Genomic DNA, 16,488 nt, shown 5'->3' on the forward strand with positions numbered 1-16,488 from the left:
CATCCCCATGGGTTATACTACTGTCGAGCAATCAGCTGCATTACTATGTATCTTTCGTTCTCGGATGGAAGTTTTTGTGGGATTTTTTTGTTCTTCTTATGTTAGCAAAGATAAAACCAAATTGACTTAAAGAACAAAACAGAACAATGCAGTTCATTATGTTTGGTGTTTAAGCCTGGACTCAGGATTTGCACCATGCCTCTGCATGGTTTGCATGGTGTCTCCTAAAATAAGAAAAAGGAGTGGAATGGCTAGGTTTTTTTTGCAAAACTTGGTAATTACATATTATGCACTCAGATTACTGTAGTATACAACCTGTTCATTAACAACAACATCAGTGCAAAGTTCTGCCTCTTGTTTACTAGGTAAAGCTGACTACAGTTTTAATGTAGAGTGGAATTAAAGTTAGATTTTCCCACAATGGATGTAAAGAGAGATGGAACAAATTCCTTGTTACAGAGCAGGCATTTGGCTGTGTTAAACTGAGTGTTGATTTTATTCCGTCAACCTTGTCAAGTGACCATGTTGGTTTATATGGTTTTTGATAACTGTCGTCTGATTTCCACCAGTGCTGACACGTAAAGAAATCTCAAAGCATTGAATTTCCTAAATACTTGTTGTTGGCAGCTGAATGAGAGACACAGATGTGTGTCTTCAGTGAGGGAAGGGCAAATGTAATATAATAGAGCAAACACTTTAGTGCTGTAAATTGTGCCAGCCCACACAGCAGAGTGAGAACAAGCCAGCTACCTTCCAGTGTCCCCATGCTTTTGCAGGCACAAACGATCTCTGCTTCCCTCCTCATTTTCCCTGTCCCTTCCAGCTGCAGCCTCAGCCCTTGGTTTAACAAGGTGTAACCATTCCTGGCAGTATCCCCTCAAGACATCACTGTGCCTCTCTTCTTCCCAGCCACAGTGCCCAGGTGTTTGTAGTGGTACCAGTAGTGAGATACCGGTGGTGAGAATCAGATGTGACCACAGCTTCAGGCTGAATCGGGTATCACTTGTTCTGCCAAGTCCTCAGTATCTTGAACATTTACCCAAAGCCATCTGTGCAGTTGTTAACTTTTAAGATATGTACAGTGAAAGTAAAATGTCCGTGGATAATTAGTATCGATACTGTCTTTGGTAAACGTAAGCTAAGTAAATGACAAACTGTGCTGGGAGATAACTGTAGTATTGGAAATAACAAAAGAAGGTTGTCGTTTTGCCCTGTGATTTCTGTAGACTATTTGTAATAGTTTTGGAGTAGGATCAAAGACACACTTAAAAGTAGGACTTCAATCTTAATTTAATCTGTCAGCAAAAGTATTCAACGTTTACAGATGTTAGACGAGACTAGATTATCACAGAACAATTTCACGTTTGTACTGGACTTTACTCTCCTCAGGTACTTTCCAAACATTTAATTGTGGTAAAGAATTCGCTGAAAAAGAATGCATTATATTAAAAAAAAATTGCAATGCAGAACGTAGAAAGCTCAACGCTTAGTTGTTAATACTTCAGAAAAGCTAAGAGCAGATGCACAAAATTCAACAGATTGGCAAGTACAAGACAAATTCCCACATTTTGATTCACTCCAGTGTAAGAATGCAAAGCCAGTTAATGCTCCACTACTTTTTCCTTGCTGTAATAATGGATCTTTTGTTAAAAGTATAAATCCCTGTCTGGTTTTGGGGTTCAGTGCTTCCTGTTGGAGCACTTGTAGCATTATGAGATTGGAGCAATTACCTAGAAAGGTACTTGAGTAGTTTTCAGGGAAAAAAAACCCTGTAATAATAAAAAAACCAAAACCAAACCATAAAACTCATCACCCTTTAAGTATTACTTTTGATTTGGGTAAAAGTGGTGCCTGCTTTCAAACCAAATGCTAGGTAGATTACAGAGTTTGCCTGTCAGGTGCTCATACTCACCTTTAGATCAGTCTTTCCTGACGAAATGAAAGTCCCTGTGGCTAATAAAATCTGTTTCCCCACAGCCAGATAACCTATATGTAGTATCATCTGGACACATCAGTTAATAAGGAATCCACATGTAGGAGAGAGGATTACCATACCCACTCTATCCTTTGCCTGATATGGGGCTACATCTTTCAGTTGATGATGATCATCTCATTACTAGGAGGATCTTGGGTCAGGATTTAACCAGACCAAGCAGACATTCATCAGCTTGCTGCTGAGTAAAAAACTGCATCCTTGGTGTTTTGACTGCTTGAATTGTCTGTGTGGTAACCTGCAGAGTGGATTTGACATTATTTTGGAGTTTTTTAGAAAAAAAAAAAAAGTAGTGAGATAAGGTAGTTTACATACTTCAGGTAAAAAAAAAATTCTAGCTCATCACACAAAACCCCAAACCTTGTCAAATTTGCAGTTCTGCAGAGTACACGTCAGCTACAAAAATAGGCACTTTGGAGAAATACTGTGTGAAAATTGAGCAAAAACTGTGGACAGCCCAAAGCGAAGCCGGTGCCCAGGCTGCTGCTTTTAAAGGAGATGTAATGCTTTATCTTGTGTTGGTACCTTAAAGCTTAAATATCCCACTCTCTGTTTTCCAGACAGAAGCAGTCTCCGCCAGCCAAGAAACCAGCAAAAATATTTCACAATGGATGTAGACGATGAAGAAAACATGAGTAAGATGTGTTTATTTACACAGTAATAAACTATGTAATGGTTTCTGAAGGTGACTTTTTCTCATGAGCACAGGGACGACTGCAGAAACTTCAGATGCACACGTTAAAATTTGTATGTTTTAAAATATGGTATAGAAGAGTTAATCAGAGCTTTTGTATTAAAAGTTTATTAAATATATATGGTTATATGCTAGTCTAGTTATACCTTGTGTTTCACATTTTTCTTCCAAACACTGACTAAGCAAACAAAATATTTTCCTGTTTTGAACCAGCAGTGAAGAAGAAATAAGAAGAGAATACCGGTAACACCGATGCCAAGAGTTAAGGCCCAGTCAGAAGGGAGCGGTCAGACAAAGGAGATGGAGTTGAAGTGTATAAAATAAATGAGGGAAAGTAGAAATGGAGGAATGAGAAGCAAAAGGAGGAGCTAGAAGAGCTCCCTGAAGGTCTTGCATGGCTGATTATTCTTATTAGATGCTGATTGTTCCAACCCTGAGCTACTATTAAAGTGCGTTTAAGCACAAAAATAGTCAAATACAGTGATCATCTGGTAAAGCGCTGCAAGGTTGCTGCGGTATAGTTAAGATCTGATAATCTGTGGAGGAAAGTGTTCTCATTAAAACATTACAGAAGAATTTTTACTATTATTGGCCTTTCAACTATCTTTTTTTGTGAATGAGAGAAATGTTCTGTTGCTGCTATGCTGGTGTACCGTGCCTGACTGTAAATAACTGTACATAATATAACAACAAATGCACTTATTTTTCCCCTAAGTGACAATGGCTTAATGGTGCATCTCTGGCAAAGCTGACAAAGCCCAGCAGTGTAGGAGGTTTTGGAGCAGAAAAGTCTGAAGGAGTTACAGAACATTTTTATTAGGAGATAAAGAAGTTAGATCGTGTTTAAAAACAGACAAACACCACTTCCACCCCCAAAAAAAACCCAAACCTAAAAATATAATCTTCATGCATCTTTTTTCTTTGACTGAAACAGTAAACTCAACTGAAATATGCTTCCGAACACTTTCTTTTCTTTGGTCTAAAGAAATAACTTCAGATGGATGCTTTAGCTATTTCTAAAAGTGGTCTTCCTAAGGAGGACTTCCAAAAAACTAAGAGCTTTAATTGGATATCTTATTCACATAAGATTTTTTTTTTGGATGAAACATACCCTTATCTCAATAAGGACTATGAGTAAAAGGTGTCTTCCTGAGCTGGAGAAAATATCATTCTCTCTACAGGGACATTCTGTAAGTGTCCTTAAGCAAAATACTCAATTTTTGTCTGCTTCTGAGGTTTTTTGTTGTGTTAGTGCATCAGTATGGAAAACCATTCCCTGAACTTTTTGTCTTGTCAGGAAGCTGGCTCCATGGAATTATTACAGTCTTGGAGCATGCATTTGTATAGCTGCAGTTGTCTCCCAGAAGTATGTTTTGAGATGTTCTCTGTATGTTTTTGAAAGGAAGCTACAGATAACAGCATCTACTTGGATGAGCACAGTTAATACAAAGTGCAGGAAGCCCTTCCTGCGTCTGTATGACACACAACCATCATGAATTTGAAATCTTAGTTCATCAGATTGGGGGGGGGTGAAATCAAAGTTCAAATTCTTAAGTTCTTCACCTTGATTCATGCCAAGATTTATTTTTTTTTTAAACATTTTTTATCTTTATTTTTATATCTCAAGATTGTGAAGTGCAGTATCATAAGTTGTCTATTAAATTTTTGTTATTTTATGTTACTCCTTTTTGGGGCAGTATCTTACAGGAAAAGAAGGTGGGCATATACAATATATGTAGCTTGCAGTTGCATAACTAGAATTGCTCTGCAGAAGCTAGAATTGAAATTGTATTGGTTCAGATGAAATGTATGACAGTAATGAGGTTACATTAATATCCCTAAGAAAAAAAAGTTTCAGACTTGAGGTTTTAAAGTCTTCCTCCTTTATCCATTGAACATAGAGATTTTACAAGAGATTTGGGGGAAGATACTTTTTTTTTTTTTTAGAACCTCCCTTATGAAGACAGGCTGAGAGAGTTGGGGGTGTTCAGCCCAGAGAAGAGAAGGCTCCGAGAAGACCTTAGAGTGGCCTCCCAGTACTGAAAGGGGCTACAGGAAAGGTGGGGAGGGCCTCTGCATCAGGGAGTGTAGGGATAGGACAAGGGGTAAAGGATTTAAACTGACAGAGAGTACATTTAGATTAGAAATAAGGAAGAAATTCTTCCCTGTGAGAGTGGTGAGACACTGGCACAGGTTGCCCAGAGAAGCTGTGGCTGCCCCCTCCCTGGAAGGGTTCAAGGCCAGGTTGGACGGGGCTTTGAGCAACCTGGGCTAGTGGAAGGTGTCCCTGCCCATGGCAGGGGGGTGGAACTAGGTGATCTTTAAGGTCCCTTCCAACTCAAAACAATCTATGATTCTGTGATGTTTTTATTTGGTTTTCCACTTCTTTGCATGGAGGGTATGTTTGCAACATTCTCAATACTCCAGAAATCTGTGCCAGAAGCCCATCTGCATATTATCTCAGCATCACATCAGAGAGCCCTGCAGAAGCATCAATTGAACAGAAATAAATAATTTGCTAGGTGTAAATTCATGCTGTGGCCTGTCCTTATCAATTACCTTGTGGCCAAGGGAAAAGTGGGGCATTTTGCAGAACACTTGGGACACTAGCATGTGGCTGTCCTGACCTTTTTCTTTGATGTTTTTCCCCCTTTTTCTAAAATGATGCTCAGAAGAGATCACATGAGATTTCTTCTGCTTGTTTTTTATGAAAAAAATACTTACTTGGAATTTTCCCAGGCCAGTAAATGAGAGCAGCAGTCTAAGGGGTAGCTAGAAACCTCCTTCAGTTCAGGTAAGAGTTGTCTAAATTTAAGTAGTTGCTCTCCAGATTAGACAGAGCAGGGAGAGTGTTGTTTCTCAGAAAGCAGGTAATGGAAGTTTCCCAATGGATAAAGCATCTTAATTACAGACAGTTTTTAATTACAGGGAATAAAACCAAAACTAAACCAACACACTTGGACGGAAGATTTCTTTCTTTACTGGCGTGAAAATTTCATATGCCTCTTTCCTTCTTTGAGTGCTCTTGGGTTTGTAAGCCTCTCAAAGAAGATTTCAGGGGCAGGACTTTTCTTCCACTGAAGTTGTTGGCATATGATACAGCCAGCTATGATTTTTACCAAGGCATCTTCTGCAGACATGAGATCTCAAAGCTGCCAACTATTTTTAGTGACTAGAAAATAAGCTAGTCTTATGAAAAATGTCTTATTCTTAAACCATGGTAATATTAATGTTCAAGAAAACAGGATCCCATTGTCAAGTCTTTATATTTTATAGTGTTGAATACACAGCAGCTGTGATGGACTTCAAAGGGCACTCTAAAGCATTAATGCCTTGAAAACTTATTTAAAGACTGGAACATGCATGGACTTGAAAGTACATTTAAAATCTAGGATTAAGCTGGTTTTAAACCTCTTGATTTTTGGGTATGTTAGGAGATCCATGAAGACTGTGTAACCTTTCTGAGGCAAGACATATGACGTTAACATATAAAAGTTTAAGGAAAAAAACAAAAAGAATAACGAAGAGCATCTTCGTTACCATCTGAATGCAGATTTTATTTTTTTTTATAATTCAGATGGTAATTTTTTTCTCCTGCCAGATCTCTCCTATGATTTATACTTTCTAATAGTGTTTTAACATTCACAGTTCTCACTTTCCTGCCTTATTTTAGCTGTGAGGCTGGCAGCATGAGGCTTAATAATGGTTTCCAAATCAGACCAGTAGACTTCGAAAAGATCTAAGCTGGTTTTTAGAACTTGTGTGGAGTGGTAGTCCGTGTCTGCCATGACCTCTACTTTAGAGCAACCAAATTTTGCTGCTTCTGAGTACTTAGCCTGAGCTATGATGGGATCCTGAATCAGTCAGAGCTTTTGGGGAGTGAAGATGCCCTCTCTCATTCTCTTTGTAATGAATGAGAGACTCTCTCAAGTCTTACAGTCTCTAAACCAATGCATTACTAGGATGAAAAAGACTGCAGAACAGAGCAAGAAAAGCAAATATACAGTGCATCCAGCTGTGTGTCCACTGCTGTGAGAAGAGGATGACCTCAGGACAAGGGACAGTTAGAGCCCTACGGTGTAGAAGAGGGAGGACAAGGTTGAAATACTAGAGATCTCTGTAAAATCATGCATAGCACAGGGTGTTTAATGTTAGAATCATCAAATTGAAAAAATAGCAAAATACAATAGATGCATTGAGTGAGACTAGCAGATGGTGGTTCAAAACAAGCAACGGGAGAAGTTTTCATGCAGTGTGGTTATCCATTGCAGATAGCAAGGTGTTATGGGGTCTTGAAAACCAGTCAGAAAAACTTCTAGGGGGACAAAACCCATCAGTGGCTCCCTGCCACCCTCTCTGGCACAGCCCAGAGCTGCAGCTCCCTGCAGGCTGAGCAGCTGCCCTGGGGAAGGGCCGCTGTGTCTTTGCTCTGGTTTGGGGTCTGCTGGTGGCCCTGTCACAGGTGGGAGCTCGGTGAGGTGAGGATGTAGGGCTGTTCTTAACATCTCTAACCAGGTGAGATGCCTGGAAAAGGGAGAGCTGTTTCTGAACAGTGAGGAGAGGCTGGGCTGGATGAATTACTCCATGTCTGAATATGGACAAGATTAAATGAGATGACTTCTCTGACTTTAACAGGTGGTGATAGCTAATCTTACTTTTTGACTAACCTGTTAACTCTTCTCCAGGCCTAAGGTAATTTATGGGACCTCACCACTGCTGGGTAGGACAGGCTAAAGAAAAGGACCAAAAGCACATCTTAACCCTCAGCCTGAGAAGAAGTTGCTCTTTCTTGTAGTCCAGTGACTGTGGGTTGAAACAAACCTGAGTTCTTCTGGTTTGCATGGAAAGTCTTTTTCTTTCCATCACGTGCAAGGCTTAGATTTGGATCAACTCCATGATATAGAAGCTTGCCTACTTCCATGGTCTCTGGGTTTGACTCGGGCTGCTAGCTCCCTGCTTGCTTTCTCTCTAGTTTCTTCCACCCTGCAGGTTTTCCAAAGCTAACAAGCCTAGTAGCTCTCAGGCAAAGAGTAGTTTCTTCCCTTCTTTCTTACTGAGACAAGGTAAGCGTGCAAGTTTCTTCCCTGCTTCCTACAAGTCCCTCCTCTCTGTCAGGGCATAGTTTCCCCTACCTGTATCATGAGATGGAATAAGGAGTTCTTCCAGCTGCTGTAATTATATTCAAAAGGGGTTTTTTTTACATTTAGGTAGAGTCTGTTTAACTTGTATTTCCTTCTGTGGTTTCCACAAGCACTGGTAGTAGTCCACATATAAAAAGAAAGATAAAAGCAGAGGCCATTAATTAGCATTAACTAAATTATTTCTGTTTATCTTGTAAGTCATACTGGTTGATAGCAAACTCCTGGTGCCACTAGTAAGAGCAATGTTCCAGAAATGGTGTTTTAGATGAGATGTAATTTTTGGAGATTTACAGTTTCAGGTAAGAAACTCTATTCAGGTAATTCATTCTATTGTCCTTAAATTCCTTTATTGTATAGATATAGATAAAAGGAATATATGTGCATGAACACTGTGTATTGACAGTTGTGGCCCTATATTACACAATCTGCAGGCAATATAATTTCTGGCTGAACGTTACAAGAGATACTTTATTAAATTTAGCAGATTTCTAGCAATGAAATGCTTCAGAGTATTTAGTGTTAAATTGTTGACGGCATTTATTTGACTGGAATTTAATGTTCAGTACTGTACAATTCTTGTTGCGCTATTGTGATTTAACAAGATGTGTTCCTACTTTGGCTTTTTCTTTTGATCTGTTTCTTTTCTTCTTTTTTTCTCTTTGAGCACCGAAAGGAGTAACCTATCGAGCTTTTGCTGGAGGATGTTATAAATGAAAATTTAGTAACCATTCCATCAGCTTTGTAACCTGGGCTAAGTGATGTGTGCATGGTAGGGGATTCTTAGGGAAGTCTTAAAGTGTGGCTGAAATTTGTCACTGTGAAAGAGAGTTTCCACCATGGTTTGGTCTCATTTCAGTTAATGTTTGTCACCTAGTATCAGTGTAGATGTAATATAGATATTTTTAAGTTTTGAAACAGAAGAGTTAGAAATATTTGACCCACTGAATTTACCTTTGCGTTCACAAATGCAATATAAAGCACAAATAATTAATTTCCTTAGTTTCTTTATCAGGGTAAAAATGAGATCTTTGCAGTTATAGCAGATCTAATTATTTTATTATACCTCTGATATATCATTACCCCAGCTTTCTACTTTAGCAAATAAATCATTAAGCTGATATTATAATGCCTTTTTTTCCCCCATTAAAATATCATCATTGTGATTGCGCAGCTTTTGTCACAGTTCTTGTGTTTTGCATAGTCTTAAGAGAGGATCTTTATCACCATTTTTGGGTTTGTAACTCTGTGACAGCAGTTTTCTTACTTTGCAAGGAATTACAACATAGCAAGTAAATGACAAATATAAGGTTTCTTAATAAAAGACTGTGTGGAAATATATAAAATAGTCTTGTGGTCATGCTGGTGCAGCAGGCAGCTGTAGTTCCTAAGCAAATTGGGGTGAGGCGAAATTAATGTCTAGGAAAGGCATAAAAAATAATTGAATTTGGGGAATATGGAATAGCTAAAGAGAAATAAAAGCATTCAAACACTCTTCAATCACAGTGCCTACCAAAGAGCTGCCTAATTTTTCATCCGGTTTTATTTATGTAATTTCTCAATTTGAGCAACCAAAATCACTGAGAAAAAACGTGCCTAAAATAAGAATAAAGTAAAATTAAATATCCATCTCCTAGTGCTGGTCTTAAGCATCCATTTTTATTTTACTAATGGTAGTTCTTTGTTTTATGGGCATATGCTACTCTGACTTATATTTCTGGTTTAAAGCATTTTTCAGGCCAAACATAACTTACAAGTAAAAGTTTTGTTCCAGCATGATTTAAATGGGGAAAAAAAAAAGCCAGTGTTTTTTTGCTATATGATTGTATCAAATGCATAGTTTGAAAATCATTCTTGAATGTGTTATTTCTTGAATCATCAAGAGGTTGTGTTGCATTTTTTTATCTCCGATCATATTGCAAAACATTTAACCTGTGAGCACACATCACTTAACCAGCTACAAAGAGAGATAAAGGAATCTATAAATTTTGCATTTACAAGATCCTGCAACGAAGGCATTGTAAGTTACTCTTTCTGGGCACCGCAGGTTCGAGCAGCACTGATGTTAAAGAAAACCGCAACGTGGACAACGTTCCCCCCAAGGACGGCGGTGGGCAAGGTGCCGGGGAGGGGACACAGCTCTCCAATGGTGGTGGCAGCAGCAGCAGAAAGCGTCCTTTGGAGGAGGGCAACAATGGCCACTCCAAATTTCGTCCAAAGAAGAGGAAGAAAACACCCGGCCCTGTTTTGCCAAAGAATGCCCTGATGCAACTCAATGAGATTAAACCCGGTTTACAGTACAAACTCCTCTCGCAGACAGGGCCAGTCCATGCCCCCATGTTCGTGATGGCAGTCGAAGTCAACGGGCAGGTATTTGAGGGGTCTGGCCCGACAAAAAAGAAAGCCAAGCTTCACGCTGCTGAGAAGGCTCTGCGGTCTTTCGTCCAGTTTCCAAATGCCTCGGAAGCCCACCTGGCAATGGGGAGGACTCTGTCAGTCAACACAGACTTCACCTCTGACCAAGCAGACTTCCCCGACACCCTTTTTAATGGGTTCGAAACGCCGGTCCCTTCTGACGCTTCCTTTTACCTGGGGTCCAATGGGGATGGGTCCTTTAGCTCTAGTGGGGACTATGGTTTGCCGTCGTCAGCCATAGCCAGCAGCCTTTCCCAGTCGCCTCTCCCTGCACCATCACCCTACCCCTCCGCCAGCGGGAAGAACCCCGTCATGATCCTCAACGAGCTGCGGCCAGGGCTGAAATACGAGTTTCTCTCAGAGAGCGGGGAGAGCCATGCCAAAAACTTTGTGATGGCTGTGGCGGTGGACGGTCAGACTTTTGAAGGCTCGGGAAGGAATAAAAAGCTGGCAAAAGCTCGGGCTGCTCAGTCGGCCCTGGCATCTTTGTTTAACATGCAGCTGGACCAGACCCCGTCTCGACAGCCCATTCCCAGCGAGGGGCTCCAGTTACACTTGCCACAGGTGAGAAGCCCTTTGGGTTTTGTTGATGGCTGCTCCTGGTCATTACCCAAAGATAAGTAATGCGTACTGAGTCACCTGAACAGTATTTCTGCTGTTTATTCTGCTTCTGTAGATGTGTGTGTGCATATATATGTATATATGTATTAGGTGATTTATCCACTTATGATAATTGCATGAACTCTTTGTTTTCTGTTGGACAGAGAGGAGGCTTTGTTGCAGATGCTTTCAGCCTTGATCATGTCACGTAAGAGAGCACCAAGCCCAGTGCAGTGTCATCTTAGTTTATGGTTTGGGCTGAGGAAAGCTTGGTTCTCATCTTGCTTGTCTTAGGCAGCAAGACTTAGATGGAGTTTGCATCAGAATTACTGCTTTAAGTAAAATTATTATTTGATTCAACAGTTTTTAGCAGAGAAGAAAATCATTCTCTTCTGCAAACTGAAATTGTTGACATTAGCAAAGCTGGATAATGGAAGTCAAGGACAAATTAAGTGAGGCTGATGCAGTCGACACATTTCCAGGGTCTAAATAAACAACACACAGTGCATGTATCCAAGACGTGTGGTTAAATAGCTGTCATCTGAAGGACTGTGCTCTAATCATATTAGTTAATAAGTATATGTAAGTTGCTTAGGCAAGTAAATCTGGATGAGAGAAAGTTTAAATTGAGTAATTCATAAACTAGGGAAAGTATCAAACATACCAGACGTAGACCAGAAATTTAAAGTAGCTAGAATGGAGTCTTTTTGAATTTTTTTAATGGAGAAAAATTCTCCCTTATTTGCTTCCTTGTGTTTCTCCCCAGTCAAACAACAATAATGATTGTTCAACTGCCCTCTTTCTACTGCATCTCTTGGGTTTTTAAAATTATATTATAAACCTGTCTAAATTCAAATACTTGTCTGTGACTTTTTTGCAATTTTCTATCTGTTTATTATGAGAATTTCAAGGCTTTGACCTTTTCTATCTCCAAACCATTGTTTTACATTTTAAAATTATAAGATGCTGGTCTGATTTGATCATGTGGCATTGAAGAGTATACGTAGATGTTGCGGCTACTTTAAGTATGTTGTTTTCTCAAAATGCATGGGCAATATGTATTGTTTAGAAATCCCTATGTGCTTTCTTTTTTAATATTGCACAGTTAATGTGTTATTGATGAATGTTTCCTTCATTTTCAGATCTAGCATCATGTTATTTCAGGTAGTTATGATTCCTTCAGTAGATTCAGTAATTTCAGACTGCATTCTCTGCTATGCTTTCAAAAGTAGATTTGGCCCCAGACACCAAAAAAATGTCACCACCAGTAATTTATGTCTTATTAGTTCTTGAATCAGTAAAATGGTGAAAAATGGAAGTGGAATAGGGAAGTGAGAAAGAGCACGAAGTGAGATGTGAAAGAGGTCAAGTTGTTTGTACACCCAGCAGTCTCTTTTCTTTAAGGGATGTAGGTGGACTGCCAGGCAGTGCTGTTTTTTTCTGAGCTCCTTGCCTTTTCAGGTTTTGACCGAGTCCCAGGTAGCTGTCCCCAGAGCTTATGTGATGATCGGGGCATTTGCTCCCTACAGTACAGTATTAAATGACAAAAAAGGAAACCTGTACAAACACTGTTTTTAATTTTTTCCAGTGCTCCTACACTGACCTTGATACCCATATTGTGTGCGACAAAGCATGCCCAGGGCTAGCATGCTTCTGTGTGGAGAACCTGGTGGGCGTTAGGAGTAATGCCAAATACCCTGGATGGGAAGGGGGAGGTTGCCGGTACTGCCTCATGTAGACCTGTTTCAAAGCCAGTTATTTATTCAGAGGGTTTTGATCAGCTTGTCATCAGGACATTGTCATCCCTTCTGCACTTCACTGTGTTGTATTACTCTGCTTTTAATTATAATTAGTTGTCAAGTTATTGGAATTATGTTAGTGATATATTAGTGATTTTGGTCTGCTACGTACTGATGATTAATAAGAGATTTAAGCATCTGTGATGTTTTCAGGTTCTGCTTTATCTTCTTTTTTTTTTAACTCTGTGAGTTGTGTTATTTTTTTACAGTGTTTGCTCAGAATGTGTAAAGATGTTAAATTAGGAGATAATTGTAAAGTGGGTGCAGTTGCAAACATTGGCGAGTACAGGTATGACGTAAATGAGGATAGGATTTGTTATAACCCGTAGACCAAATAAAATGCTGATTGGGTTGGAAAAAATGGAAGCTAGAAACTTGCAAGGGGAGGAAAAATCCAAATACCAAATGCTTTGTGGAATTAATAAAAGTACAGTGTTGTTGTGCCAATGAAGGTGTTGAAATCGACTGCCTGGGTGGCAGGTTCAAAGCCTGTCTGTGGTTAGTGTGTTAATTTGTGGTGCCTCATGAGAAAAACTGATAGAGCAGAAAGCATCAAGAGGAGAGATGATCCCTGCTCCAGTGGTGGTCATGAGTATCAGCTGAAATGCATGTGTGGGATCACTCTTGAGAAAATTAAATGCAGAAACACATATGAAAGCTATCAAATGGTACAGAAGTGCAGTTGACATCAGAAATAAGCTTATAAAATGGGCATGGGTATAATCTTATGGTCTGTAGAGTGGGTTATCGAGGTATTGAACCCATGGTTTAATAGATTTAAAACCAGTCTCTGCAAAGCGAGCTTACCTGCTTGCTTACAGATTGACTTTTTGTGAGGGACAACCACTGTTGCCTGTGGTGAGGAAAATATCTTTGCTGGGAAAGTGAGTTAAAGCCAGTAAGTCACTCAACATGTGCCTCAGAGCAGATAAAAATGCCCCACTGAAAAAAGCAGCCCTTGTGCATTTGTCACCTTGGCAGCAAGTGTCTTAAAATGGAAGAGGTTGCAGTCTTGCATTATAGGGACTCGCCTCTCTAAAACAAATAAAATGTTTTTACGGTTAGCTATGCTTTGTAAATTGATAGCCATCCTCACTTTACCTCCCACCCCTTGATGCAAAGAGGTGTTCTGTATTCTGCATTAAGCCACAGGACGTACCAAGGGCTCTAAAATGTGCATCCTTCAAGTTTTATTCTTTTCCACGGAAGAAAACTGCGTGTTTCAGCATTCTTAGATTAATATCATTAAAAACTTTAAGTGCATGGCTTTGTCATAGGTCTGTTGAGTTGGTGGGTGACAAGAACTGGAGAAGACAGCAAGATAGGAACAGTCTTTTAAAATCACTTCTGAAAACAAAGGGGTCACATGTTTATAGACGAAGAGTGGAAGTCAATTTGACTTCATGGAAATTGTTAGTGCAAGGTCCAAATCTGATTTCTGGGGCAAGGAGTATTGTTGAGCACTCAACCACAGCAAGAGCCACACTGGACTGGGCAAATGCTCCTTCTCACACATCATCCCGTCCCTGGTATCAGGTCCCTGCTGGCAGCCCCAGCACTGGGAAGTGGGAGGTTTGCAGGGATGCTGGTGCTGGCTGGCCCATCTCCACCCACAGAGCCGGTCCTGCCGCCGAGCATTGCCATGGACACCTTGGGAGGTGGGACGAGGATGTCCATGAACAGCTCAGGAGCAGCAGATACTGCTGGGAAGTTGGACTTCAATATTTCTTAATTTTTGATATCCTTATTACCCAGAGATAAGTCTCCTAGAGATCACTTGTTTTCTTTCCATTTGTTCTTTTCCCTTAGACACTCCCTGCTTCCCAGGGAAGGCTGTGAGGGGTCTCACCTCTGTCAAAGGCAGGGTGGTGCTGTCCCTGCTCAGGCCGGTACCAAATGCCTTGGAAAAAACTGACAAAAGGCATATTGGTAGCAGTACTTCCTCAGTATATGCTTCTAATCTTAAGCAGTTTCTGTCTCAGGAATTTTCTCAGCCAGAAATAGTGTATTTCCATCTGAGAGTCTTTGATGGATTATTTTTCACCTGCTGAATTTCACCCCTTGCTTGAACTTCCGTAATCTTGTTGCTTCCACAGCACCTTGTGGCAATAAGTTTCACTGTTTAAGCACGTATTGTGCGAAGAAGAGTTTCATCTTTGTTTTGAAACAAAACTTGGTGTGCCCTGGTAAAACGATCCATGTCCCAGTAAAACACTCTTTGTCAGCAGTAAAGGAGGGATCAGTAAAGTCTGCTGGTCCAGGCCACTGACATTGCTGATGGAAGCAGTTTCCATCAGATGGTCCGAACCTGCTGGTGGGGGTATCCTCTTTAGGCCACTGATGGCCTCTGTTAGGAAAAGCTCCATATAAGCTTAATCATGATATTTCCCAGATTTCCTCAAACTGTTTACTTAAAAAGATAGCTGATTAATCAGGATGCAAAGAGGTGGAAATTAGAGAATTGAAATTGTAGATACTGAAGGTTAAATATAGTTATTTAGATTAATAAAAGCTGGACTACTGTGAGAGAAAGCAACTTCAGCTACACAAATAAGCAGTGTAGCTGCAGATTAAATGAATTTTTAAAAATCCACTAGAGGGAATACTTTTAATCATTCACCTAATTGTGTTGCAAATTCAGTTTATCCTGTGTATCACTGTGGACTGACATTGAAACAAAATGTTAAGCAGAAGAAATGGGGTGAGAACCAGTACTGCAATGGCTACTTTTACTTAAAGTGCTGTGTTAATCCTGGTTCAACCTGGGGTGGGGGGAGCTATAAAAGAAGTGTTCAAATATAGAAAAGATAAACAAATTAGTGATAAAAATGGTTGGAGATCTGGGAAAGCTGCTTCTGCAGAGCTACTGATGAGCTTTAGGCAGTTTATTGTAATAGACTGCTTAGTGTTATGCAGAAGAATGAGAATGTAACAGATTCAAACTGAGCAAAAACACGATACTAAATACATTTATGGGAATTAATGAATTACATACTGGAATAATTGCTGTGGAATTGGAATAAATGTTAAAGATACAACTGCATAAGCAGTGAGAGACTCTGCTGCCAGGCAGGAGTTTCTTTAAATAAATATAGGAAATTTTGGAGCACTAGGAAATAATTATGCTATTTTATTAGTGTAGATATGTTTCCACCTTCACTGAATGTTTGTGCTGCTCACTGTCAGCGAAGAGATAATGAATCTGATTGACCTTGATTTTAGCTGCTCTGGGTAGTGCCACTGCTCATCAACTTGTGAAAGTTCACATAAACCCTAAACTGTGAAGGTAAGAAGAAATAAAGCTGAAGGAGAACATATATGCTTAAGAAGGATCACTGGAGATCCAAGGAGAGCATAAAAGATACTGAGGTCTTGGGTCAATTCCCCAGTGCTGGGTGCTGTCAGTCCCTGCAGTGCCCCTGCTCCCGCTGCCTTTGGTTCCACCGTGTAGATGATCACCAGTATTCATGTGGGGTGGTCTCTATGGCCTGCTAAGGTCTTCCTGCAGATCCAGACAGACCTGAACTTCATTAGTTTCAGACTGTTTTATAACATGGGTGGTCAGGGAGGTTCTGCTACAACATTGCTGCAAGATACATATTAACAAAATCAGTCTGTATGCCTAGAAAAAAAGTGGGTTCGCTGTAACTCCATCACAGAGAAAGGAACAATGCAGCGAAAATAGCTTTGAGCTCACATGCGTTAATGAGCAAACTGTCAGCTATTTTAGGTCTTTCTGTTTTTGAATTGCCTAACTTTGAATAATGATTTAATGTAGGAGCGGGGGTAGAGAAATTGCATATCACATGTTAGGGCACTCACTGGGAAGGTGAGGCATGAGTTCAATTC

General features: G+C 40.0%; 1 protein-coding gene across 1 annotated transcript in view; it reads left to right on the forward strand.

The window, feature by feature from the left end:
• Positions 1-16,488, forward strand: part of ADARB1 (adenosine deaminase RNA specific B1) — an 89,024-nt gene that overhangs the window by 34,803 nt on the left and 37,733 nt on the right. The window contains exons 3-4 of the mRNA XM_074910216.1: positions 2,554-2,628; positions 9,873-10,804. Of these exons, the coding sequence (XP_074766317.1) occupies positions 2,601-2,628; positions 9,873-10,804 (960 nt within the window). The 5' untranslated portion in view covers positions 2,554-2,600. The remainder of the gene's footprint in view (positions 1-2,553; positions 2,629-9,872; positions 10,805-16,488) is intronic.

The sequence above is a fragment of the Athene noctua genome, chromosome 7 (genome assembly GCF_965140245.1).
Source record: "Athene noctua chromosome 7, bAthNoc1.hap1.1, whole genome shotgun sequence".
Taxonomy (NCBI): Eukaryota; Metazoa; Chordata; class Aves; order Strigiformes; family Strigidae; genus Athene; species Athene noctua.